General features: G+C 41.9%; 4 protein-coding genes across 7 annotated transcripts; 2 read left to right on the top strand and 2 right to left on the bottom strand.

The window, feature by feature from the left end:
- Nucleotides 1-4: 4 nt before the first annotated feature.
- On the bottom strand, nt 5-2,799 carry LOC121178825 (E3 ubiquitin-protein ligase TRIM35-like). The gene has a single exon (XM_041033216.1). The coding sequence runs from the start codon at nt 2,226-2,228 to the stop codon at nt 792-794; it is 1,437 nt and encodes a 478-aa protein (XP_040889150.1). The 5' UTR covers nt 2,229-2,799; the 3' UTR covers nt 5-791.
- On the top strand, nt 2,061-19,495 carry lmcd1 (LIM and cysteine-rich domains 1). 2 transcript variants are annotated; one of them, XM_041033220.1, is made up of 8 exons: nt 6,439-6,798; nt 6,972-7,169; nt 12,729-12,829; nt 13,145-13,400; nt 15,119-15,268; nt 15,512-15,763; nt 16,251-16,469; nt 16,754-19,495. In XM_041033220.1, exons 2-8 carry the CDS (start codon nt 7,143-7,145, stop codon nt 16,862-16,864), a joined length of 1,116 nt encoding a protein of 371 aa, XP_040889154.1. In that variant the 5' UTR covers nt 6,439-6,798; nt 6,972-7,142; the 3' UTR covers nt 16,865-19,495. The 2 variants fall into 2 exon arrangements, with proteins under 2 accessions (XP_040889155.1, XP_040889154.1); XM_041033221.1 differs by lacking the exons at nt 6,439-6,798; nt 6,972-7,169 and adding an exon at nt 2,061-2,068.
- On the bottom strand, nt 3,251-5,222 carry LOC121178822 (E3 ubiquitin-protein ligase TRIM35-like). Its single transcript, XM_041033211.1, has 2 exons — nt 3,542-5,222; nt 3,251-3,362 (listed from the first exon to the last, which is right to left on the bottom strand). The coding sequence occupies exons 1-2, from the start codon at nt 4,963-4,965 to the stop codon at nt 3,266-3,268; spliced, it is 1,521 nt and encodes a 506-aa protein (XP_040889145.1). The 5' UTR covers nt 4,966-5,222; the 3' UTR covers nt 3,251-3,265.
- A 1,212-nt stretch (nt 19,496-20,707) lies between the features above and the next one.
- Nucleotides 20,708-26,054, top strand: LOC121178662 (monoacylglycerol lipase abhd6-A-like). Of its 3 annotated transcripts, none has more exons than XM_041032926.1 (9): nt 20,708-20,844; nt 21,531-21,661; nt 23,143-23,302; nt 23,634-23,747; nt 23,935-24,067; nt 24,169-24,326; nt 24,544-24,598; nt 24,815-24,915; nt 25,248-26,054. In XM_041032926.1, exons 2-9 carry the CDS (start codon nt 21,543-21,545, stop codon nt 25,425-25,427), a joined length of 1,020 nt encoding a protein of 339 aa, XP_040888860.1. In that variant the 5' UTR covers nt 20,708-20,844; nt 21,531-21,542; the 3' UTR covers nt 25,428-26,054. The 3 variants fall into 3 exon arrangements, with proteins under 3 accessions (XP_040888860.1, XP_040888862.1, XP_040888861.1); XM_041032928.1 differs by having other exon boundaries at nt 20,786-20,849; XM_041032927.1 differs by having other exon boundaries at nt 20,793-20,866.
- Nucleotides 26,055-26,544: the final 490 nt, after the last annotated feature.

The raw sequence follows: 26,544 nt of genomic DNA, 5'->3' as shown, positions 1-26,544 counted from the left end.
CAGTAAAGTGCAATCTTCCAAATATCTTTATTTCTTCAGTATCCCCAGATCAGACTCCACGTGAAGGGAAATTTTCCACACTTTTAAGATTTCTTTCATCTTGTCTGTTACTTGTTGTATTTACAGTTTCTTCTATGGGCCAGAGGTGCCTTCAGTAGATTATTATTGGTATTATTGTTACTACATCTGCCATGAATCCTTTTTATGAACATCTCTTGCTTCATACCAATAAATCAGCAGGATTATCACGGATTTATCAACAATATCTTTGTACATGTCAATCAATAAGTAACAAGAAATGTCAGAATTACAGTTAAGATAATTTGGAAACAGTGTCTCCATGACTTAGTTCATTTTCTAAGTTTATTTTTCTCAACTCTAGAATGTCTTGCAGAGTACATCTTGGCCACAGTTTTTTTTTTTTAATTATCAAATTTAAGACACATTTATTACAATATTGATTGTTTTACATTAATTACACAAAATTTGTATCTGCAAATATACTGTTATATAATATATATTGTATTCTAAAAAATTCAAATGTCAGTATTCAGGCCTGGTTTTGTTTTATTGGTTTCATTTATTTGGCACAACCTTATTTGGCTCATCCTCCCCCACACTGTTGTAACCCTCTGTGACTTGAGAGCAACTAGGATTAAATAATTTTGTATTATCCACTACTCTGACTCTTCCTCAGTTTTCTTTGTTGAACTGTGGCTATCCTATTTCCCCTAGGGGATGTAACACTCTACTTAACCTGAAAATAATAATACATAGCATGCTTAACTAATTTAAAAACCAGATAATAGGCCTATTAATGCAGGGACTGTGTCCTGTTCAACTGTTACAGAGACTTTCACAGGTAATATCTTCAGTGGGATTTCATTCGTGTTGACAATGTATGGAAACACCCTTTCAGTAAAAGTGTGTGTGAAGATGTGTATGTGTGTGTTAGTATCAAGATCATAGAACGACAGCTTTCCTCTGTCACAGTCCAGATGAACTCTGATCCTCTGGAGTTTCTTCTTCACTGACAGAACTTTATCTGTGAGTGGTGGTGAGGCTGCTATGTATTTTCCATCCAGGAGACATATTTCCCAGAATCCAGTCAGTATTTTTCCCTTTCTCCAGAAGGACTCCCGTACCACACCTAGGGCCCAGAATTTGTCATGTTTAATATCAACATCCCAGCTGTGAGACCCTGAGTTAAAGGCCTCTGAGCCCAGGACAATCTGATAATAGCCAAACCTCTCTGGATTGTCAGGAAGCTTTTGTGTCTCTCCATGTCTCACACTGGTCAGATCTTCAGACAGGATGAGGTCTGGAGGAGCAGTGTTTGGATCCAGAATCACAGGAGTGTAGGAGACCATCTCCTTCATCTTGTTCCAGATGTTGAAGGTCAGGTTGCCCAAGTGTTTGGCCACATCTATCAGAGCTCCTGAGACCAGCTGTGGATCATCCGGCAGGGGACACTGCTGGACTCTTTTGACTGCAGCCTTGTAGTTCTGCAGGAATGAGACGTCTTCAGCTCTCAGATCCTTTTGTGTGGCTCTGATTGTGTTTGACAGAGCTGCTATCTCTCTGCTCAGAGCCTCAATCTTGTTCTTCATCATCTGACTCTTCTGCTTCTCTTCCTCCCTCAGAGCAGTGATCCTGGCCTCCTCTTCCTGTTGTAGAAACTGGTGAAGCTTCTTAAACTGCTCCTTAATCTCCCTCTCTGTGTGTTGGGCCTGGACCTTAATGTGTTCTGCTGTTTGATCACAGTTTCCTTTAACTTGTTCAAAGAGCTTCAGTTTCTCTTGTAAAGATTTCAGAGATTTCTGAAGCTCTTCTCTGCGATCCTGTGCTGCTTCATCGATGGGTCTGAATCTGTGGTTGTTGTGTGTTTTTGAATCTCTGCAGACAACACATACTGGCTCCCGATCGTCCAGACAGAAGAGTCTGAGTTTCTCTGAGTGCAGACTGCAGAGAGGCTCAGACCCTGCTGAAGATGTCTGATCTCTCCTCTGTACAAAGGACTCACACAGGTTGTTTAACACCAGATTACGAGGAGGATCACTCAGCAAAGGTATTGTCTTACATACTGGACACTCCTGAATGATTTTCTCTCTCCACCATCTCTTCACACAGTCTTTACAGAAACTGTGGCTACATGACAGGACCACAGGGTCTTTAAAGATGTCATGGCAGATGGGACAGGACAGATCCTTTTCTAAGTGAGAGGACATTTTGTTGCTGAGTGAAGCAGGAAACACAGCAGGCAGAAAAATGAAAGCAGAACCCAGTCAATCCAGAAAGCTCACTTACAGTTAGTTTCTGTTTGAGTCCTAGCTCCTCTATATGCACAGTTTATAATATGGAATCAGCAGGTTGAAGTGGCATCCAGTAGTCCAGTATTCCCAGTGGCACCAGTGAATGTCCTCCTTTCTGTGACCTGACCTGTGTTCGGTCAGCTGGTGAATATTGAACACACTGGCCACAAAGAGCAGCAGTGCCACATCGCTTGTATAGTTTTATGTCCACATCTGTGGAATGAGGAACACAGCTCACACATCCATCAGCTACATGCAACCACACCTTAAGTGAACATGCCTGACATAAAGGTGTGGTGGCAAAAACAGGTGTTTAGTGAGTAATTCCTTGTTCTACTGTGTGAGGCTGTCCTGAAACTCCTTGCACAGGAAGCAGACCACAGTTATCCTGACTGAGCCCAGCTGGCACATAACGCCACCCACACAGGTCTCTCACTGTTAACCGTGGTGGTTCTCTGGAGGCAAGAAGGGGGGAGGGGCAGAAGTCAAAATTACAGATAAAGTGATATACAGATAAAAACAGTGTCTCCATGATGTAGTTTATGTTCAAAGTTGTTGTTTTTTTTTCAACTTTAGAATGTTTTGCAGAGTACATCTTGGTCACAGTTTTTTAATTATAAAATTTAAGACATTTATCAAAACATTTATTGATTGATATATTGATGTACAGAAAATTATATCTACCAATATATTGTTATATAATATATATTGTATCCTAAAAATTCCAATGTCAGTATCATCAGCAAATATTCAGTAATGGATACAAACATACCAACATTGTATGGTACATACTGTAACCTTATCTACTTATCATCATTGTAAGGAAGAACATTATCACAATCATGCTGTCTCCACCACAAGTATCATCATCACCATCTTCTTAGAAATAAGAAAAAGAAAAACAATAAAAGTGACAAAATCAATGAAAATCTACCTTCTGACACAGCTAAGCCTTACCTAACCTGAAAATCATAGTATATAGCATTTGTTATATCCCTGACACACTGACTCTGTTTATTTATATACAAATATTTCACCTGTGTTGAAAACCTGTGGAGAAACAGACTAAAACCTAAACAATTTCAGATTAAATAAAAGATTTCTTTGTTTCATCAAAACTCCTGGAATGTGTAGAATCACTGACATGCCAAGTGATAGCATTTCTGAGTAGCCTTACTTAAACTGAAAATAATAGTACATAGCATACTGAGCTAATTTAAAAAACTGACCATAGGCTTGTTGATACAGTGGCCGTGTCCTGTTCCACTGTTACAGAGACTTTCACAGGTAATATCTTCAGTGGGAGTTCATTCGTGTTGACAATGTATGGAAACATCCTTTCAGTGAAAGTGTGTTTAAAGGTGTGTATGTGTGTGTTAGTATCAAGATCATAGAACGACAGCTTTCCTCTGTCACAGTCCAGACGAACTCTGATCCTCTGGAGCTTCTTCTTCACTGACAGAACTTTATCTGTGAGTGGTGGTAAGGCTGCTGTGTATTTTCCATCCAGGAGACATATTTCCCAGAATCCAGTCAGTTTTTTACCCTTTTCCCGAATGGATTCCCGTACCACACCTATGGCCCAGTATTTATCGTGTTTAATCTCAACATCCCAGCTGTGAGACCCTGAGTTAAAGCCCTCTGAGCCTAGGACAATGGGATGATAGTCAAACCTCTCTGGATTGTCAGGAAGCATTTGTCTCTTTCCACATCCCACACTGGTCAGATCTTCAGACAGGATGAGGTCTGGAGGAGCAGTGTTTGGATCCAGAATCACAGGAGTGTAGGAGACCATCTCCTTCATCTTGTTCCAGATGTTGAAGGTCAGGTTGCCCAGGTGTTTGGCCACATCTATCAGAGCTCCTGAGACCAACTCTGGATCATCCGGCAGGGGGCGCTGCTGGACTCTTTTGACTGCAGCCTTGTAGTTCTGCAGGAATGAGACGTCTTCAGCTCTCAGATCCTTTTCTGTGGCTCTGATTGTGTTTGACAGAGCTGCTATCTCTCTGCTCAGAGCCTGAATCTTCTCCTTCATCATCTGACTCTTCTGCTCCTCTTCCTCCCTCAGAGCAGTGATCCTGGCCTCCTCTTCCTGTTGTAGAAACTGGTGAAGCTTCTTAAACTGCTCCTTAATCTCCCTCTCTGTGTGTTGGGCCTGGACCTTAATGTGTTCTGTTGTTTGATCACAGTTTCCTTTAACTTGTTCAAAGAGCTTCAGTTTCTCTTGTAAAGGCTCCAGAGATTTCTGGAGCTCTTCTCTGTGATCCTGCGCTGCTTCATTGATGGGTCTGAATCTGTGGTTGCTGTGTGTTTTTGAATCTCTGCAGACAACACACACCGGCTCCTGATGATCCAGACAGAAGAGTCTGAGTTTCTCCGAGTGCAGACTGCAGAGAGGCTCAGACCCTGCTGCAGCTCTCTGATCTCTCCTCTGTACGAAGGACTCACATAGGTATGTTAACGCCGGGTTAAAAGGTGGGTCACTCAGTAAAGGTACTGTCTTACAAATTGGACACTCCTTTATTAGTTTCCCTTTCCACCATCTCTGCACACAGTCTTTACAGAAGCTATGGCTACATAACAGAACAACAGGGTCTTTGAAGATGTCAAGGCAGATGGGACAGGACAGATCCTTTTCTGACTGAGAGGACATTTTGTCGCTGAGTGAAGCAGGAAACACAGCAGGCAGAACACTGAAAGCAGAACCCAGTCAATCCAGAAAGTTCACTTACAGTTAGTTACTGTTTAGTCGTAGCTCCTCTATATGCACCGTTTATAGTGTGGAATCAGCAGCAGGTTGAAGAGGTATCCAGTAGTCCAGTAATCCCAGCGGTGCCAGTAAATGTCCTCCTTTGTGTGTTTGGTCAGCTGGTGAATACTGAACACACCAGCTACAAAGAGCAGCAGTGACACATCGCTCACATAGTTCGATGTCCACATCTGTGGAATGAGGAACCCACACAGGTCACCCATCCATCGGCTGCACGCAACCACACCTTAAATGAACATACCTTACATAAAGGGGTGGGGGCCAAAGCAAGTGTATAGCGAACAATTCCTTGTTTTACAGTGTGAGACTGTCCTAACACTCCCTGCACAGGAGGCAGGCCACAGATATCCTGCCCAGTCTGACCGAGCCCAACCAGCCCAAAATGCCCCCCTCCTGTGGACACCAACAATAAGCAGGCCGCCCACACTGGTTTCTCAGTGTTAGCTGTGGTGGTTCTGGATTTGACAAGGGGGGAGGGGAAAGGTGTGTGTGTAATAACTTTTTTTGTTACAAACTCTTCCTTTCTGTTATTGCTGCTACATATTGTCTCCGTATTCTTTGGGTGAAACAGTGTCCCTGTGGGACGCTCATGTTTAGCAGGTAGATTACCATTTTCATCATCTTAGTTTAGCATGCCAGTCAGAGGATCACCAAAGTCATTAAGGTTCATCCTCTCAAGACCATGAATGTTTGTACAAAATTGGCTTGGCGTATGTTTTGCCCATGTCCCCTCGTCGGGCTGTTGTTAGCCCCATTTTGTGACAGAAAACACAAAGACAGAAATGTAACAGTTCATCTGTCAACAGACGAGGATAGTCCCTAATGATTATAGTAATTATACATGTAATGAAATGTGCACATACACTGTCTTTAGTGAGGACCTATTCTGTTTGGGCTTGGTCCTTAATCCCTGTTGGCCATGTCTGCCTCTCTTTAGCTCTGAGTGGCTCTGCCTGGATCACTCTCTTATTCTTTTGGATCTGTCTGGGTCTTTAGCCTCTATGTCTGGCTATAGTCTGGTCTGGATCTGTAAAAGCCCTGTGTTCAGCCCAGTTTGGCCTCACTTGGTACTGTGGTCTACATTGTCCTGAGCCATACACTGAACCGCTGCAGAATGAGAGGAGGAGGAGGAGGAGGACTATCTGATGCTCCCATTGGCCGAGCACTTTTTCAGACTTGCTCTGATTGGCTGGAAGAGTGTGAGCAGGGAATCCCTCAGGGCTCTCTCTGTCTTTGTCTCAGATTAAAAACACAAACAGTCCAGTCAGGCCTCACTGCTCCAGGTAGTCCTCCAGTTTGCTCTAAAGACCAGGACTGAACTGATTATCTGAGCTATTCTTAAGCAGAGAACGGAGGTCGTTACCAGCAGTGCAGCTGCTGGTTTTAAGACCATAAATCTCCCTGATTACAGCCAGTCTGCTAATACACGGTCTACGGCTGTAACATTGCAGGTACCTGTTGAATTTAGCAAAGCAGAGTGGATTCACTGCTCAGAGGTGAATGAGGGAACTGGTGTTTTGTTGAAAGTAGTGGGAGACAAAATCAGTTTCCCTTCAGCGGCGTGTTGGAGCAAAATCAGGAGGTGAAGAAACCTGCTCAGTTCATGTTGCAGAGGGTGGAGAAGGAGAGCTGGCAACCAGACAAATCAGGAGGAAAGGAAGACTGAAGAGAAAACAAAGAGCAAAGAGCAGGAGTCCACAGCTTAAGACGAGAAAGGTGAGTTTTCTTCTTGTGAGTTTACAAAAGTAGAAAAAGAGAAATTAAAGAGATGCAAAGGAGAGAAAGCTGAGTGTGAAAGTGCAGCGTGGAACCAGGTAGAGAAGTGAAAAAGAGGAGAGCTGATGTTGCTCAGTGGGAATGAGATGAAAGTCTAGACGGTTAAATTGCAGTGGGCTGTGGAGAGCTGGCGGAGCAGAGCGGCGGCAGGAGCGACTGTGGGCGGGGAGAGAGGAAGTGTGGTCGACAGGGGAGGAATTTAAAGTCCCATTGTTCTGGAAGAGCAGAGGGAGAGAGAGAGCTGAGGAACCAGGGAGTCGAACCACCGACAGACGCTGGACAACATGGATGTGAGCTCAGCCATGGCGAAGGTAGGACAGACACATTTACCATCAATAAAGTATATCTATCTATCTATCTATTTATCTATACTTCAGTATTAAGAAAACTCATGTGAAGGTCAAGGGTCAGAGGGTCACAGTCTGGTGAGATGTAGACTCTGCTGAGGGAGATCTGGGCAAACACTTGTGAAGCTAAGTGAACTTTATTGCCATCCTAAAATGTCAATGTCAGCTCTAAGTTTGAAAAGGGATTTACCTACAAGCCTCCTGAAACATCTCACATCTGCTCAGTTCTGATCAGTTAACCTGACAATCAGACTTAATTGGCATTTTGTTTCACTTCATTATTTAGTGAGTATAGTGCTCGTGTTTGAGAGGAGAGTTTACTTTGTTTTACTTTGCCATAACAGATTGAGCGACGTGTCATTCCCGACAGCATTTTCAACTGACACCGAAGCTGTGGGAGCTGCTGTTACAGCCCCATGTATTATATATCGAGTTGTATGATATTTTGATTTCTGAGTTGTGCTGTGTGCAACACATTCACGCATGTTGCCATTTTCAAGTATTTTTCAATGCAGTTTCAAGGCCTTGATGAATTTTAAGAATGAATGAATGAATGAATGAAATGTTTGTTACCATGTTCAGTCTGCATGGGCTTAAATTTACACAAGCCACGACCAGAGACCCACATATGTCTTTGAAAAACAAAAACACTGAAATGCTGCTGAAAATATGCTTATGTTTTAGAATATTTGGTCAAATTGTAATAAAGCCTAAGACACTAAAGGAATACAAATGTACTGTAAACTGTACATATACTGTACTATACTTTTGGATACTGGACTCAAAGGTGGCAGCTGAGCACTGGTCGCTGAGCCAATAAAAAAAACTTTTTTAGCTTCAGGACAAGTTTTATAAGCTTAATAATGGTAGTCTATGGGGAAAAGGCTTTTTGGGTCACAATACTGTGGCAGTACTGCGAGTGGCCACTGAGCCAATTTAGAACCAGTGCTGAGTGGTGCCACAATATCCACATCTATTAATATATCTGTGTTTCTAGGTAGCTAGTTAGCTTTGTAAGAGGATGATGCCTCCATTCTTAATCCCTTTTACTAAACTCTGATTAGTTTGTTGGCTAACAGAGGGAACAGCTGTCAGCGAGCTGAACACCACACCTGCATGAATTTGATGAGACTTTATTTGTTGAAGATGATTTATATTTATATTTATACAAAGAAGCTCTGCTTAAAAAGAAATGTATTGCTACAAGAAAAGCTACCACAATTACAAACCAAATCTTAAGTCTGAGCGATGGCCTCACTGCAGAAAAACAAAAGACCCTTCTTATAAATAAAAACTGAAGCAAAGCGTGGAAGTTTCTAGTTTTCTGTTAGTTTTCGAGCATCTTTTTTAACGTCACTTTTTGTTCAGATTATATTTACATGTATGCTCCTCAGTTACAGATATTTTAAAGTAAGTTTGGATGAATCTCTCAGGCTTGTACACATCCAATTTCTAATTCAGTCGGTGAAAATTATCCATGACCACAAGGACCTGATCCCCCTGCTGGGTGTGCTCTGGCAGGTGTTTGTCTCTCACAGATCCCCCTCATTCAGCCTCTGCTTGTCTGTCCAGAGGTCAGACCAGTCTGTGGCCGATAGCCTGACGGATCAGTGTCACCTGTCGAGGGTTTGATCCCCCCATCTCCCTTTGTACTCTGGAGATGAGACGGAAAAACTGCCATCACCAGGATGGAAATAACCCCCAACACACACACACACACACCTTTTTTTCTTCTCTCTGAGCACTTTTGAGTCTTCCCTTTGGGTACTGCTTTTCAGAGTTCTCCAAGCCTTAGAAAATTTGAAGCTCAGAACTTCCTCTAACTGGCTGAGCTCTTTAGTTAAGGACTGTTTCCCTCTGTTTCTTAGTTTTTTTTTAGTTTTTCCTTTAGATGCTGTCCAAAGGAAAAGGTGGGACCACTTTGGCAGGTCATGGTGGCCAAGTGCAAAGACACTGGAGTAACAGGACCATTCAGAAGTTTTGAGGTTGTGGGTTTGATCCTCAGCCTTGCGCTGGCTCTGCACTGTGGGTTTCAGGATTTTGGGGAGGAGTCCTTGTATTTGAACAACAACCGAACTACAAAGCAAAACCTCTCAGACTAGATAGAGTAAAATTCAGGTCGATTAATTTAATTAATTTGCCGTCTCTGAAATGCCAGATTTACAAAAATCCCAGACACATAGCAGCAAACATAAAAAGCAAAGACACATTTGGTGGTCACCGACATAAAGACCACTTTCAGTTTCATTCCCAAACAGAATTTAAATAAAAATGTATCTAAACATGTGGGACCACTACGCCCTTACAGCCAGTAAAACTGTCTTTCTTTCTGACATCCTGTTGGTTTACACAAGAGACAAGGTGCTCTCTGAATACCATCTTATTTGTGAGATCTTGTCTGATTCAAATAGAAAACAACTGGAAATATCCAGGATGCCGTTTGTCGAGGGTCGAGACTCAGACTCAGGATGTTAAACTGCAGCAGGTTGACACCCCTCTCTGACCTCCAGCCTCTTATCTCACAGCGTTTCCTGCAGTTTCCCCTTCGCATAGCTGACATGTTTGGAGTAACTCAGCGAGTCTGATCCACCAACAACATACTCGTCTTATCTGACACCTAAATATAGAGCAGCCACACGTTTCCCTCTTTCTGAAAAAATGCATTTCTAGTTTGGCTCTTGTAATGCTCTCACTCAGAGGAACCCATGGTAGTGTACCGTTCAGTGTTTGTGGTTAAGATAACTCAGGCTCAGACTGACTGAAGGTTGTTAGTGACAGTCGCTGAACAACTCAGAAGAACTGTATGTGTCTCAGGTTTCAGATCATTCATTCGTTCTGATTTCTATTTCAGAAGCCAATCAGTTTCTGTACTGTAGAACGTACAGGACAAAATGTTTCTGTAGATCAGGGACCATCACAAAGCAAATGGAAAGCAGTTTTCATTCTGGTACCTAATTTTGATTTCTTTGGTTTGGTAGTTCTAGTCCATTAATAAAAATGTACATTGGTTTGAGTCAAATTTAGGTTTTTAGATTAGATTCTGTCTGGTGTCAGGCTGAGTAACAACTTAATTTCTCATTTGGAGGAACTTTTGGGTAACATCTGGTTTTACTCTGACTCAAAAGCTCCTCCCACCAGAGTCACAGTGAGTCAGTGTGGTGTAGTGTCTGTCTTATCTACAGGAAGAATAAAATTACTCCAGAATCGTAAAACGAATCAGAGAAGCTCATCACCAACAGCTGGTTTAAGTTTGGACTGACTCCAAAAACACTTTTCATTCCTGACGTCACACACTGTGTCAGTCCCTGTCCCTGTCCCTGTTAACTGGTGTTATCCCAGTAACATAACAATAAACACACACCCTCCATGAAAGTCAGTGTGTTCCAGAGGGATGTAATGAAGTCTTGTTCTTCTTCAGCTGCTTCTATTCCAACACTCATCACTGTGACCTTTTCAACACAGGCCGATCAACAGCCTCTTCACTGCCACACACACTTCACACCTCTAAACACACTCCTCTGTCCTCCCTGTGGACGCCCCTGTCCACATACTTCAGTGTAATTTTGGGCAGGGTCTGTTTTTTCTGGTCAGAGTTTCTTGCTGAAGGAAAATTTGCAAAAGAACAGTTCAACATTTTGGGAAATTCACTTAGTTTATCACATTAGATGAAATGCTCGATACCATTGTCAGGTCTATACACTAAACATGAAGCTGCAGCCAGAGGTGGGTTAGCTTACCTTATCATAAAGGCCTGAAACAGGGAGAAACAGCTAAAATGGCTCTGTTCAAAGGTTTAAAAAAATGTGCCTTGAAGAATACATTGCATCTTATATGTCTTCATCTTTAATATACAGACACACGTGGCCTCAATCTTCTCATCTGACTCCCACATAGAAAAATAAGCTTATTTCCTGAAAAGTCAAACTTTTCCTTTAATGCTACATCATTTTAGACGGATGCTGTCCTGTTAGACGTGACAGTGCCCAAATTGTTTTCCCAATTTGGTGTGCAAGAGCTTGTCTGGCCTGCACAGAGCCCTGACCTCAACCCCATACAACGCCTTTGGCTGGGACTGGAACACCAACTGTGAACCAGAACTTATCGCCCAACATCAGTGTTGGACCTTACTAATGCTGCCGTGACTGAATGTCAGCAAATCCCTGCAGCAAAGAGTGAAACGTTGTGGAGGCAGTTGTAGCAGCTTGTTTTATAGTTCATCAGCCTCCAAGAGCTTGTGTCTCTCTCACTCTATAAATATGCAATATATTGTGTGTGTGAATGTTGCCCTTAGGAGAGACAGGCTTGTTAATACCTGGTGACAGATGGACAGGTGGACAGTCCATCCGTCTGTCAGACAAATTTCAGCAGGTTGTTTTAGCAGAACAGTCGTCAGGTTTCATGCCAGAGGCTTTAAAAGCGCTGTCATCTCTGAGAGTATTGTTTTTGTTTCCTGCACACACACACACACACACACGCACGCACACACACACACGCACGCACGCACACACGCATGCACACACACGCACACACACACACACACACACACACACAGAGTGATGTATGTTTCCATCACTTCAGAGGACATAACATTGACTTTCAGTCATACAAAAGGAGGCAATACAAGCTACAAACATGAACGAATGATCCAACCCTTTGCATTTAATGAGCAACCAGACCTGCTTCAGTTTCAAGTGAAGTAACTTGGAACACTGACGCACCCACGATTGCATCATTTCACTGTAAAAGTGCGATGAAGTACAGTGGAGAGGAATGAATCAGAAGACAGAGTGGGACAGTTTAAACATGAAAAAGGGGGAAAAGACGTGAAGTTTGTGAAGCTGAGGAGGAGGAGAAGAAAAATGAAGTGTTTGGACGACAGATAAGAGTCAAGGGCTTGTCAGTACAGATGATATCACTGGGTGGACCAATGAGATCATGCATCCTGTGTGTGTGTGTGTGTGTGTGTGTGTGTGTGTGTGTGTGTGTGTGTGTGTGTGTGTGTGTGTGTGTGTGGTTCACTCCCTTATCTTCCTCCCACTCACAGTGAGAAACATTTGAAACTCTTTTTCATCCAAAACGTCCTCACACATCTTCATCATCATTGTCACTTCAGGAACATCGGGACATTTGGGGGTTTTTTTTGTGTTCATCCGCCGTTGTGGTTTTTGACAACAGTACAGTAAATTACTGCTTCCATCAAACAACTAACTGTTGTATTTGCTCAGTTTTCAGATAAAGTTTTAGGTGAAATTGTTTTGGCTTTTTTTCCCTGCATCTCACAGCTCTCACCATCAGAGGAACTTTGTTAAAACCTCTGGAAAAAAAGCTGTTGAGCGGAAGTGAGTTAAGATTATTTTGTCAAACCACTCTGACCTTTGATGCTCCCACTGTTTGGTTGCTTATAATGTAGAAACCTAAATGGGCTCTATTTCACAGGATGTGAGTTACCTGAATGCTTTGAATATATAACAGAAATGCACCCATCCTTGTGCTTTTGCTGTATTTTCTTGTGTCTCCTTACAGATGTCTGTGAAGCAGAGTGCAGGAGGTGCAGGAGGAGGTGTTGCATCGGTGTGTCTCGTATGTAAAGAGAGCTGCTCTGGATTTCAGCCACATTCTTGGAGGTACAGCCACCCCTTTTCTTAATTATTTCTCTCTGCCTGAAAAAATGAAACAAACAAGAAAAACAATGAAAGGAATGAAAGAGAAAAAAGGAAAGTGCTGGATGCAGTCCCAGTGGCTTCGCCACTCCTCCCTGGAGTGAAACATGGAAGTGGTTTTGCATATTTTAGTCAGTATAAACTGGTGAGGATCAGTTAAATAAATAAAAATCTGGCCTTTGATTCTTAAAAATTCTCAACAAGCTGGTTATGGAATCTGACTTTGTTTTATATTATAGCTCAAAGCTTTCTTTTCTCTCTTCCTTCCCATTCATACAGGAAAGCCTGTGTGGCCTGCGGCTGCAGCACGGTCGACCACGCTCCTGGAGGTGATCTCGAAGATGACCAGCGGATGGGACACCTGCTCGCGGACTCACCCTGCTCCCATTTGACAGCAAAGGTTAAAGGAGGTGGCGGCCTTCGCATGTACAAGAGGAACCGTATGATTGTGACAAATCCAGTGGTGTCGCGCAAAGACCCAACCTTCAACACCACGACATACGACTGGGCGCCGGCCGGCCTCAACCAGAAACTGGTGAGGATCATGATTCATCGTAACAGATCTTGCCTGCATGTTTCCTGTTGGACAGGAAACCGGTTGCCTGTATTTGTGTCAAGTCAGATGCATTTTTCAGTATTAAGGTTCTGACCAGTCTGGAATAAGTTCTGGTACAGAACTGGTACAAATTTAACATCAGTCCTCAATTATCAATCCCTAGTTGAACCACCAGATAGTAAAAAACATGCCTAAAACACAGTATATGTATTGATACCAGTCCTAAAGGTTTAGTTTAGTTTAGTTTAGTTCAGTTTAGTTTAGTTTAGATTGTGCAGCCCTCTCTGCATGTTGAAAAGGCTCTGACTGTCTGGTTTTCATTAAAAACAGACTCAAGTATGTTTCATGTTTCACAGCCTATAATTATGATGATGACAGTGATTATTGAGCACTGCAGGGCGACGGGGGAGTAGCGGGGGGGGACATTACTGTGGTTGAACTTGCAGAGACAGACCCAGCACTGGGACTGCTCTCCAGATCTGTCTCTAAAAATCTTCAGCATGTTGTTTGTTTCATCCAGTGTCTTTGTAATCTGCAGTGAAAGCTGCAGCGTGTAGAGGCCGCTGCTCCAGACTGTCACTATCTTACTGTGGTACAGTCACCTGACTGACACACAGATGTGTCACTGACCACACTTGGACAATGCGTTGATAACAGAAACACAGGCTGAGAAAGTCCTCTGAACATTTCCTCTAGGCTGAAGAATGGCATCCAGCTACATTGGTGAGAGGAAAAGCTCGTCCACGCTGCAACATGAGACCAGTGTTGTTTAATTTATTCTCCATAAAGAGCGTGTTTAACTTAACTGGTGGGAAGGACAATAAAGAGAAGATGAGATGTGTTTTTATATTGCATTTCTGTGATATTATAGTTACATGAAGACAAATGGTAAACAGACAGAGACAGGAGCAGAGGAACAGAGACAGAGGGCGAAATTCAATCAGTCTGCTGGAAAACACCAAAAATGTTGAAAACAAACAATATGAGAAAAGTGTTTGCTGAAGAACGGAGTCCTGGAACAATGTCCACTTCTGACATTCTGTAAGTATGAATCACAACAAGGCTGTGGTGCAACCAGAACACAACACAACCACATCCAGGGTATCTCTGGGATTAGTGTTGTATAACTTCTCCTCAGTCAACCAAGCAGCGGACACACGCCAAGATGTTTTTAAACACTCTGGTGTAATCTTCATAGACGGATGTTCAAATCACACAAAACTCATGCTGTCTATATGTTGTGTATCCATAAAAATCAGGGCTCCAGTTTCAGTGTGAGCTTGCTCAGTTGGCAGTTACACATAGTACGGTTGAACTGTACTGCATCATGGAGGGATACAATTAAACACCACCTCCAAAATGATCATAAAATTGAATCAGCACCTCTTTAAAACAGTGTCTTTACAAACTGAACATTATAACCTTCATGAACGGAGGATTTATTGCAGGACTGTTGTATTAGACTGCATTAGTTTTTAGCTCGGTGTACCTAATAAACTGGGTGTACTCCTCATGGAGGCGGCAGTTTGTCCTCCTGCGGTCCTGTTTGCTGCTGACAGAACTGCTTCTGATGCCTTAATGAAAGTTGAAGTCACAAACATTTTAGTTGTACTTAGATGGCGCTGACACGTCTTGCTCGGTGTGAATTTGAGGTTACCTGAATCAAGTAAAAATAAATTGTCCCTCACCTCCCTCAGGCCATGCAATACATGGAGCTCATCCCGGAGAGTGGACGTCCAGTCTCAGGGACAGATGGAGCATTGGAGCGACGCAGGCAGCTCCTCAGTCAGCTCCCCGCCTACGATCAGGACCCCATGAAGTGTCAGAGTCTGGCCAGTGAGGAGGAGGTACAGCACTCATGATCATCATACTAACATTAAGACTGCTAGAGCTTAAAGCTGTTTCAGTTCATTCCCCCACACTCATCCATTTCTGATAACCAAATTATTTTTAGCTATCAAACTAACATTAGATCAGTTTTATCAGCTAACACAGATCAGTTATCTAATAAAGTTTTGTATATAAAGTCTGAAACAACGTTTTCTTACAGGTTGACTCTGTTCTCTAACTTCTCCCACGTCCTCTTGCAGATTTCCTCTATGCTGCTGTTTGTGAAGCACTACAAGCAGGAGGTGCTGGGGGTCGCGGAGGTGGCCTTACCTGGTGAGGGCGGAGCTCTGAGGGAAGCAGCCATTCAGAGGACAGCAAAGGAAGCCAAGGACCGCAGCAACAGCAACAAGAAAGACGCTCCGGAGCACCAAGACCACGGCTCGACTAATAGCAGCACCTCCTCTGCCACCAGTACAACTAACGGCACAGATGACAGCACTAAGACTGAATATGTAAGTGAAGAAGTTACTGTCTCACTTCTTGCTGCTTCCTTTGAAGTTAAAAAAAAAGCAGTGTCTGGATGGGGTTCCTAGTTTTCATGTTTCAGATGTCTATGAGCTGTCAGCTGTTTCAGCTATCCACTATCGCACTGCCAAAAGATTCTGCAGTGCCTGAATTGATTGAATGATTCTGGACCCCTAAAGAATCACTCTTCGTAAAGCTTATCACACCACTGGTCCACCTGATTCACACGTATTGGGGATGCATTCCCAGGTACACTTATGTGGTGCTGTTTCCATCAAAAATGGTTGTATTTTTGTTCAAAGGGATCAGAGCAATAGGCTTGCCATTTATAGAAATGGCTAAGTTATATGCAGGTTACTTTGATTTTAAATAACACTCTTAAAGGATTTAGGACCCTTTCGTGTTCCAACCCCATCCAGCTTGTACTCTTTTATCCAAATCTTAGTTATATGCACAACTCTCTCTGTACTCTAGCGGTGTACCGGTTGCCATGGTGAGGTTGCCAAGGAGAGTCCAGCTGTTTATGCTGAGCGTGCAGGTTACCATAGCGCTCTGTGGCATCCCACCTGCTTTGTATGTTCCGAGTGTGGCCAGGGATTGGTGGACCTGGTCTACTTCTGGTCCAATCAGAAACTGTTCTGCGGACGTCACTACTGTCAGACGGTTTGGCCGCGATGCTCAGGCTGTGATGAGGTGAGATGACAACACAGTAAACAAACTGTGTGATACCATATTCTAATATACAAATTCTATATAAATTATTATTATTTTTTTTTTTATTTTATCATAGATATACTCCTAAACCATACTGGTATATCATATACAGATCATTGTATAATAATATCACAATAAGCGGAAAATAAAGCACAGTTTATCCACTTTATGATTACATTTTTTGTCTCTGAGCTACAGTTCTGCATTGTGTTAACATTAGTCTTAATTGCTTACCTCCCCCGCCCCCGGTTCTCCATCCCCAGCTGATCTTCTGCCAGTCCTTTCATGTGGCGAAAGATGGCCGGACATGGCATCATCATCATTACTGCTGCTGGAAGTGTGGACAAAGCCTGGAAACACCGTGTCAGCACTGAGACACTCACACAATACAGTGCTCAGCACAATATGGTGGTCAGTTTTCAAGTTTTCGCACTGCTCAAACACAGAGTTACAAGGTGCTTCAGATACAGGGAAGCAGTACTGAATAAAAACGTCAGACAAGACAAAAACACAGAAACAGAGTGAATCATATTAATATTGAGCGTGGTTGTTTAGCGTGTTTTTTATAAACCAGAAGAAATAAGTAATGAAAAGATAATACAGAATGGCCAGTTGATATATTTGTGTTTAAAATACTTAAGACATTTAGCCATTTAGCTGACACTGAAGTACTCAAAGACTTCTTCAGCTGAGCCTACTGGTGTTTCAAGTACTTGAGGAAATTTTTAGTTGACACAAAAGTGTTTAAAAAGTACTTAAAGAAACAGTTTGTTGATTTATTAGCACTTAAAGTTCTGACAGTGATGGGAGCCAGATGTGCTGCTTTTAGCCTGGAGGGTTTCACATACAAACAGCTGCTCATGGGACAGTTAAAGAAATTCAGATATTTAAATCAGTTATTGGGTTTTAAATGAATTAGATACTTCACAAAACAATTTCAACTTGCTTACTAGCTTGTTCCAGAGCTTTCAGTCCCATCACATGGTTCTCACTGTAGATGTTCAAAGGTTTCATTTTTCTCAGCGCTGCTTGGACAGCACCTCTGTCTGTGTTGGCTCAAAGGTAGAGCTTCAAAGTTCATTTTTGACCATGGAAACAGCATTTTGACAAAACTCCCATTCCCACCAAACCAAACGTGGACTAAATGGAGAGTTTTATTTTTATGTGAACCTCCCAAAACCTTTATTTAAACTTAAACATGGTGAAGATTTTTTTTATTCCTTAAATGTCAGGTTTGGCTCTGTGGAGATTTGTGTTTCACTTGTCAACATTTATTTCATGCAGAAATGATCTTATTGATTAATTTAAACCACACAGAACTGGACAGGTACAAGGCTGGAAAATACACAGCACCAGTCAGTAATTCATAGTACTCTGCTGAATTATTTTCATTGCTTTTTTTTTTCTTCTGTCAACCCTCGGCTTCTTAATACCCACCACTGAAGTTGGGCTGTGTGTAGTACTAACTGTACAGACAGAAAGTTTGATTTTCTTTATTTTCTTCTCCTTTATGTTCTGTTTGATGTGTTATTTCAGTCAGACAGACAGACAGACAGGACTCATTTTGCTTTTAACTCCTTTTATGAACGTGGATCTTTGCTGCTGCTGAACACTGCTTTATGCTAGTTATATTCCTGATAAAGTTTGTATTTTGTTAGTCTGTAGTTTGTATTTGGTAACAAAAGTAAAAATAACAACTTGGCTGCAAAAATGTTTAGAAACAAGTCAACCAGAATTAAATTCTTTTCTTGACAGAAGCTAATTAGCTTTACGTTTGTTCCATGAAAAAAATGATCAATATAATCAGGTAGCATTACATCAGCTAATATTTCTTTGTTTTTTTTTTAAATACTTTATTTACTTTTTAAATGGATTGCTGCTAGCAAAACAGTAATTGTTTAAAAATAAGGATAATATAGTGTTTGATGTGATTAGCGAAATATGTAGCATATAGACAATACGGTTCAATACTGTTCAATACTACGGTTCAATACTGTTCAATACTACGGTTCAATACTACAATCTGTGGCAGACAATATGACATAAAACAGAATAATATCAATGTTGAATTTTGATAGTTTCATCTCTGTACATCCAGTATGAAGTGTTTAGCCTAGCTTAGCACAAACATTGGCTATAGAGGGAACCTGCTAGCCTAGCCTAGCTAAGTCAGTTATGAAATTTTACACCTCTGAAGTGTAAGCAAAGAGCTGAGATATTAATCTTCCTCTGGGTGAGATGATAAACAAGGATTTCTCAAATCTGCTGTGTGAAGGAAATTATTTTTTTGGTGATAATGTGCAGGAATAAAAAAAAAAAAAGACCAGAAGCTGAGCAGCCAGCATGACATAAATACTGTAGTAGCTCATGTTTTAAATTAAGGAGTTTAATGCAGTGTTAAAAAACTGTTATCATTCACAATTCACAGTGAGGACGTCACAGGTAAATACTAAACTGTGTGTGAAGAAAGACACTGGACACAGGTGTATAATACCACAGTCATGTCAAATGGGGTGGTGTTAACGAAGACAGTTGTATACACAGGTGGTTGTGTGAGAATTATGGTGCATTGACAATGTAAAACCATATCCATTAAATCTGGGTCTAATTACACTGAATGAAGGTCTTTGACTGACTTGAGGCGTCCTGATTTGTTTTAGTTTTCTTCCACTAACGTATTAAAGAGAAATCCCAGTTGTAACTGGGACTTTGGCATGAGTGATATTTACAAGTGGAAACTGGCAATTACAATAACTCTGTAAGGACTTAAATGCAGCAGTAGGTGCAAATGGTATTTGGTGCTTTGGAGGTAACCATCACTTGTTCAGTGCTTTTTCCATTGCACTGTGGGACAATTAAGACACACGCCACAAAATTATGCTCATTGTGGTTTTTTTCCATTGTGAGTAGTGAATGACAGAGCCTATAAATGACAGGCTTTAAGTTTGTTTAAATGATGTGTTTTCACTGCTGATCGGTTGAGAATTAAAATTACTAGCGATTGATCTCCCTGTTGTCTATATTTGTTTTTTTGAAAAGAGAGATCACTGACATGTTGTGATTTTCAGTACATTTGATAAAAGTTTAATCTATAAACATGTCGTCACTGGGTCTTGTTCATCACATCATTAGCACTGTGTATCTTGTCTTCACAGTGCTGAAAACGTCAGCAAAAGATCCAAAGATCGTTATTTGTTATGTTACAGCTGCAGGTTACAGAAAAAGGAATCAGTTTCAGACTTCAAATGAATCCTTCCAGCTGCAGCAAAACTTCACACACATTTCACAGCTCCGGTTAAAAGTCTGGAAAATTAGGAATTAGTTCACAGACCTCCACTGATGTGTGTGTGTGTGTGTGTGTGTGCCGACCTACTCTCTGCAGGAATGTGAAGTATTCCTGTGGTTTCTTTGCGTTCCTGGGCAGTTGTGTCACCCAGCTGACCGTCTGACAGCTGTTTCCTGGACCATGAAAGAAAAACCAATGAAGGATATTTTTAGTCCCAAACTGAGACAAATTTATTTGGTTTGCTGAGTATCATTGCCTTTAATAGCAGCCAGCGTCATCTGGGAGGGTTTTATGGAGGATCTGTAAGACCAGTTTAGCACTTCCTCTGATTCTACACACAGATTATGTAAGATGGTTTGGTCTGGTTTCAGTATAGCACATTTAAAGTCCCAACCTTTGTCTGTCCAGTTTATTAAAATGTAAACATCACATCCTGATACTGATGACACCGATTACATCTTTACAACTGCAGGTGTTTTGTTTGTTGTTGGAAAGTAAATTTGAGGTTTGAGCTGAACTGACTTAAAAAGTGCTGTATAGTTTTCTGAGCAGGTTGAAACCAACCCAAAGCTAAAACACTTTGTGATTATTCCTGTGTGACCCCTCAAGGAATTACGTGATCAACCAGGCAAAGTGGACAACTGTCCAGGGTTTATTCCATCTCATTTGGGTCTAAGTAATTTGATTAATTGATTTTTTTTTTTTTTTTTTGCACCACAGAAGAAAAGTATCAACTGTGTCGGGCCCTCCATCTTCCATCAGAGGGGAACTGTAAGGCTGTCATAGTTAGATTTTTTCAAATCCAAGGTCAGGACGTGAACGTGACCTGGAGTGGTGGCGCCCTCGCGTGGATGTTTTTTTTTTTTTTTTTTTCAAAGTCTCTCACAGGCACGAACACGGGCTAAAGACATTTCCAACGTCGCCTGAACGCCGCACGGCTCTCTCCCATTGTGCTTCCCCTTTAAGTGCAGATGAAAGGCTGTTGTGTAATTTGGGTGAAAGAGGAGGAGGAGGAGCGGCCTGAATGGAGGGCAGCCGGCGGTGACAGATCGAAGAGGACTCGGACAGGTACGGTGCGTCTCGTGTACAGGTGATCATAAACATGTTATAATGAAGAAGGTTGATTTGTCTTCGCTGCAGCGTCCGTCTGTTCTGGGCTCAGGGTGTTTATGTAACTTGCATTGAGGATCATGTATAAGAGAATCATAAGCAGGGCACACGTGTGTCTGAAATGTGATATTTTGATCTGCTGGTTCACGGCTTCAGACCTTCGTTTTAACCCTTCAACCTTAAGGATAAAATATAAAAAAATTCTCTTTAACAAAGAGGAAACCAGATGATCCGGTAAAAGTGAAGTTCCGCTTTTACCTCTTTCATGTAAACGAAGTAACCAGTAAATAGACATCTTTTCCATATTTTATAGTGGTGCTGATGTCTTCATCAGCAGATGGAGTTTGCTCGGTTGTCGTCTGTGTTGGTTTCAAACATCCAAGCTTATTTTTGATCAAACAGCGAATTTGGCAAAACCTCCATCATTCACTTTTCTTTATTATGTTTACATATGGGCTTCATGCATACATGTGTTTATACAGTCCAGAACAGAATTGGCTCTGAGTTTCAGCTCACACTATGTGTGAGTTATAGCCTTCTGACCACATAGTGCCCAAAGTTTGTGGGTACAAAAGTAACTGGACAGATACACATGAAGTCAAACAAAATCATTGTGTTTAATATTTATCTGTTTGTGTTTAAAGGAGTGTGTAGCGATGGAGCTGGGTGTTACTAAAACAATAATGCTGGCAGGAGGTGTCCTGGTTCTTCCTGTCCTCGCCTTTGTCACCTCCTTCCTCTTCTGGCCTGGAGCGCTCCTGAAGGCCTACAACTGGTAATAACACAAACAACAACAAAAACAACAGACTGATTGTTTTCAGAAAGAACAGAGTGCACCAGTGTCAGTAGTCTTATGTCTACTCATTATTTGCTCCTAAAGATGGAGTTATTCCTCGTCATTAATGGGTCATTACACAACTCCTGAAAAACTTCCTTTGTTCTTCGATCTAACAAACCACAGATATAAAATTTAAAGAAATGCAAATTTAGAATATTGAATTCAGTTTTCCAGTTCTCTGTTTTTGATTATTTTATATGGAAATGTTAAGTGGTAAGCATTAGAGGGCCAGTATACTCTATCCACACTGTTTGTTGGGTGGTTGGATAGTTTGCCCACACCTTTCTGACCTTCTGCTTATAGAGGCTGTGATTGCTCAGCTTTGCAGAGGTGAGCATAGCAAGGTTTGAACTTCTCTTTAGCTCTTTTTTTTTTCATTTTCTACACAACAACAGTAAGACATGTAATATACTCATCCTAATTAAAACTTTGTGTATTTTAAATTCTTTAGATAATAATAATTTTGTCAGTGTTCAGCTGTAATGTAACTGTCTCCAAAGTAGGCTCTTATTGTGAAGGAGTGTGACCTTGCCTACTGGACTTTGTCTAAGCTGTAAAACAAAACAAAAAAACCCACTGATCACAGTCTAAGTCTTACACACACACACACACACACACACACACACACACACACACACACACACACACACACACAAATACACACAGTGCTGAGTCACTGTCATGTAATAGTTTCATCAGCAGCTTTATAACATGAAGAAAAGTTGAACATAAAGTCAGAAAACACTGAAACATCACAGGAAGTAAGATTAGAGCCTAAATTTGGTCATAATAACAATATTACTAACAGGGAGGAGTAAAGAAGAAGAACCAAACGAAAGGCACAGAGGTTTTTCAGATATCACTTGTACATATGAACACTGCTCTCAGAGAATGAATTTTACTGACTTTGTGAAACTCGACGTTTCCTCTAGCACCATCATGAGGTTCATATTTGTGGCTTTCAGTGAAATATCTCAAAAGCAGTTGGATGTACTGTCAGGAAACTGACTCTTCATCTTTGGGTCATCGGATCAAATTTTTAATTTGGCCAACACTTTGGTTGGTGATCAGATTACTTGCGAAACTAATGACAGTCCCATCAGTGTCAGCTGTACTTTGTTCAGTGCTAATCCAGCCTCACATTCCTGCTTCCATGACTGCAGACTCTTGGTCTTGTTCACTTAAGTATGAGGAGAACAGGAAATATTTTTTGCCCCAAAAGGTATCAGCAAACTACTGATCAGATCTAAATCTCCAGAGGATGAACCCTTAAGACGTTAGTGACCCCCTGACCTTTCCTGTGGCACCACCCTTTATTTATATAATTATAATTCTTGAACACATCATCCATTTGCAAACAAAGTCAGGCGACACATGCACATCATAACTCCCACTTCTCCTGCTCTGACACTCCCCAGGTACTGGCGTCGCAGGCTGGGACTGGTGGTCCGCTACTCTTACAGTGGAAGTTACCGCTTCTGTTATGCCAGCCGTGGGACGCCAGGGGGCGCCACGCCATCACTGCTGCTGCTGCACGGTTTCTCCGCCACCAAGGACATGTGGCTGCCTGTCGTCAAGGTAACGCGTGCATACACAGTGAGAAATGTGAGCATGTGCACAATGCACTTAAAAAAAAATAAAATAAAGAATGAAGTTAAGGAAAGATTGATGGACGGACAGGAGGACAGAGAGAATAAAAAGAAAAGAACACAAACTGAAGAGAGGTAGGAAGGAGGTAAGGAAAGAAAGGAAGGAGGAAAGGAGAGAAGGAATAACGAGAGATAGGAAAGACAGAGGAGGAAGGATTAAAGGAAAGTGTGAAGAATGAGCAATGAATGAAAGGATGAAATGACCAAAGGACACACCTTTCATTTCCATCAATCTTGGGTGTGTTTGTTTTGTCCCTCAGCACCTCCCCAGAAACCAGCATGTGGTGTGTGTTGACATGCCAGGACACGAGGGGACAAGTCGCACCGGCGCTGAGGACTACAGCATCCAGGGCCAGGTCGGCCGAATCCACCAGGTCTGTACAAGACTCACACACTTTGGTGAAATATAGATGTAGGGAGTCCACTATGTGGTATCATCCATCCTACCTGTACAGAGTCTAAAACTGAAACCTGTGTGCTGCACAGACGCACTTGGTGGATGGATTCACTGTCGTTCTCCTGAGAGACGATAAAATAGGTAACACTTCTCTGTCTGTGCAGTTTGTGCAGAGTATCGGTCTGGATAAAAAACCCTTCCACCTGGTCGGCACATCGATGGGTGGGAACGTCGCAGGGGTATACGCTGCTCGCTACCCTGCTCACCTGTCCAGCGTTACCTTGATGTGCCCTGCAGGTATATTCAGCAGATGTCTGATCTACATGGTGTTTCAGTATTTCCCTCCAGGACTCAAACCTGAGACTGTTCCATGAATCCCTCTCCTCTCTGTCCTCCAGGTCTGGTTTATCCCACAGACTCTGAGTTCATCGTTCGTCTGAGGGAGCTGGAGAACAATCAGGACGAGGGGTCGATCCCTCTGATCCCCACCACTCCTCAGGAGCTGGAGAACATGCTGAGACTCTGCTGTCACACCCCCCTCAACCTCCCCCGACAGGTACAGGACTGTGCAGCCTGGTCTAAAATCCAGATTAAGACTCTTTCGAGGCTTCACGTAACTTGGTTCCTTCATATACAGAATCAGTGCATCAGTTATATATATATATTTATATGTATATTTATATTTATATTTATATTCTACAACTAGTACTGTTTCTGCTGTTGCTGCAGTATTTAGGGAATATCCATGGACATGTGTGTGTGTGTGTTGTCAGGTCATGCGAGGTCTCCTGGAGAACAGGATCCCAAACAATCCTTTCTACAAAGAAGGTCAGTCTGTAAAGTCTCTCTGCTTGCTTTGCTTTTCCTTCTCTTTCAGTGCTCCACAAAACAATAACAAGATTATGATCAATGATACTGTACCGAGAACCAGACCTTTATTCCTAATTTCCATGCTTTATCAGTGTATTTACATTATATTCCAGCATTTATGAGAGAATTTGCTGTGTAAGGAAACTGTATATTTTTTGTGCATGTGTTGTACAGTGTTCATGGAGATCGTTGGGGAGAAGTCTCGTCACTCGCTGCAGGAACACCTGCATCTTATCAAGTCGCCCCTGCAGGTCATCTGGGGGAAGGAAGACCAGGTAAAAGAATCTCAATGGTGCTCCTTTAAAAACTCAGTGTGTTAAAGGAAAAAGGAGGTGGCCGTTGGGTACAGCGTACAACATTTCAACATCACACCTTCATCAGGTAACACTCAACATGTGACCATAAAGACCCATATAGTCTTCACCTGATTCAGCCCAGACAGAGCCCCAGAGCGGACCCTACCATGATTTAATTCAACATCTACACAACATATTATTTACAACTCAAAACTGTCAACCTCATGGTGGCGGTAGAGGAAAAGTCAGAGGGTCACCAGAGTCAGTAAGATCCATCCTCTGGGTTTTAATAAACCTGTCTTCTCTCTCAGGTGCTGGACGTCTCAGGGGCAACAGTGCTTCAGGCGGCGCGGCCAAACTGCCAGGTGGACCTGCTGGACAACTGTGGTCACTCTGTGGCGTTGGAGCGGCCCAGGAAAGCCGCAAAACTCATCATGGACTTCTTGTCTGCTCAGGAAGACGAAGGAGAAGATGCTAAGAAACGTTCCTGAAGGAAACTTATGAACTGTATACCGACCCCTTACCTCACGAAGAATGATGAAGGCGAGGAGAGAGATGGTTATGATGAAGATGATGGGGATAATGATGTAAACGATGGAGGTAATGATTGTGGTGATGATGCTCTTTCATAGTTTATTGAGACTTTTTATTGAGACTACGACAGCATTTATTTATGTGAAAATTAAACTAACGCACAAAAATACCAATGACTGTCAGATATCCATGAAGTGTTTACCAGCTCAGTTTTCACACGGCACCATGTAGGAGACTGTAATGTCTGTTTTAGATTATTGAATGAAAACATTCCACGTTAGGATTTTGCACATTTCTCTTTCAGAAAACTGTATTTCTGTTCCTTGTTTCATCGAATGGCAGGTGCCTGTCTGTGTGTTAAGTCTCCTGCTGTGAACTGACTACATATTCAACCTCATAAAAACACATTCAAATTGAAATTCACAACGAAAAAGGTTGTGGACGAATAGGTTGTGTGATTTATATGTGATTTTTATCCTGTATGTTAGTTTAGAAACTAAAAAGGTTTGATAAATGAAGTGATTCAATAATTAGCACTTGTACAAAGTGTCTATGGACCACAGAATTAAAACAACTGAAGTTAAAAGAACTGATTGATTGATTGATTGATTGATTGATTGATTGATTGAATTAAAACAGGAGCTCGCTGTTTTGATTCTTTGATGTTTGATGTTGTGTCAGAGTGATCCATCACACCGTTTTACATCTCTTGGACATGGCTGGCCCTCATGCTGCATTCACGTAACGTCAGCAGAAGGGGAAAAGCGTATATAACACCCGTTATTCCGTTATTTTGGGAGTGTTTGCGCTTTTTTTTTAGGGTGGTTAGCCGTAGTGTTTATCATCTTGTACGCACAGCTGCTTTTGTTGTGTATTTGCAGCAGCTTGTCACCAAATTAAACCGAACAAACAAACAACGTATAGCTAATTTTAAATGATTGTAGTGTTAATATTGGATTTTATTCTTTTTTTATTCGGGTGTAACTGCGGTGCATTTGTAGACATTTTGCTAACAGTTCCTTCAAGTTCCCGGGGATTCCCGATGTCTCCAACCCGGAATTAAACGGAAGGACC

Source organism: Toxotes jaculatrix, chromosome 3, assembly GCF_017976425.1.
Source record: "Toxotes jaculatrix isolate fToxJac2 chromosome 3, fToxJac2.pri, whole genome shotgun sequence".
Classification (NCBI taxonomy): Eukaryota; Metazoa; Chordata; class Actinopteri; family Toxotidae; genus Toxotes; species Toxotes jaculatrix.
This window is presented reverse-complemented; position numbering and strand designations above follow the sequence as displayed.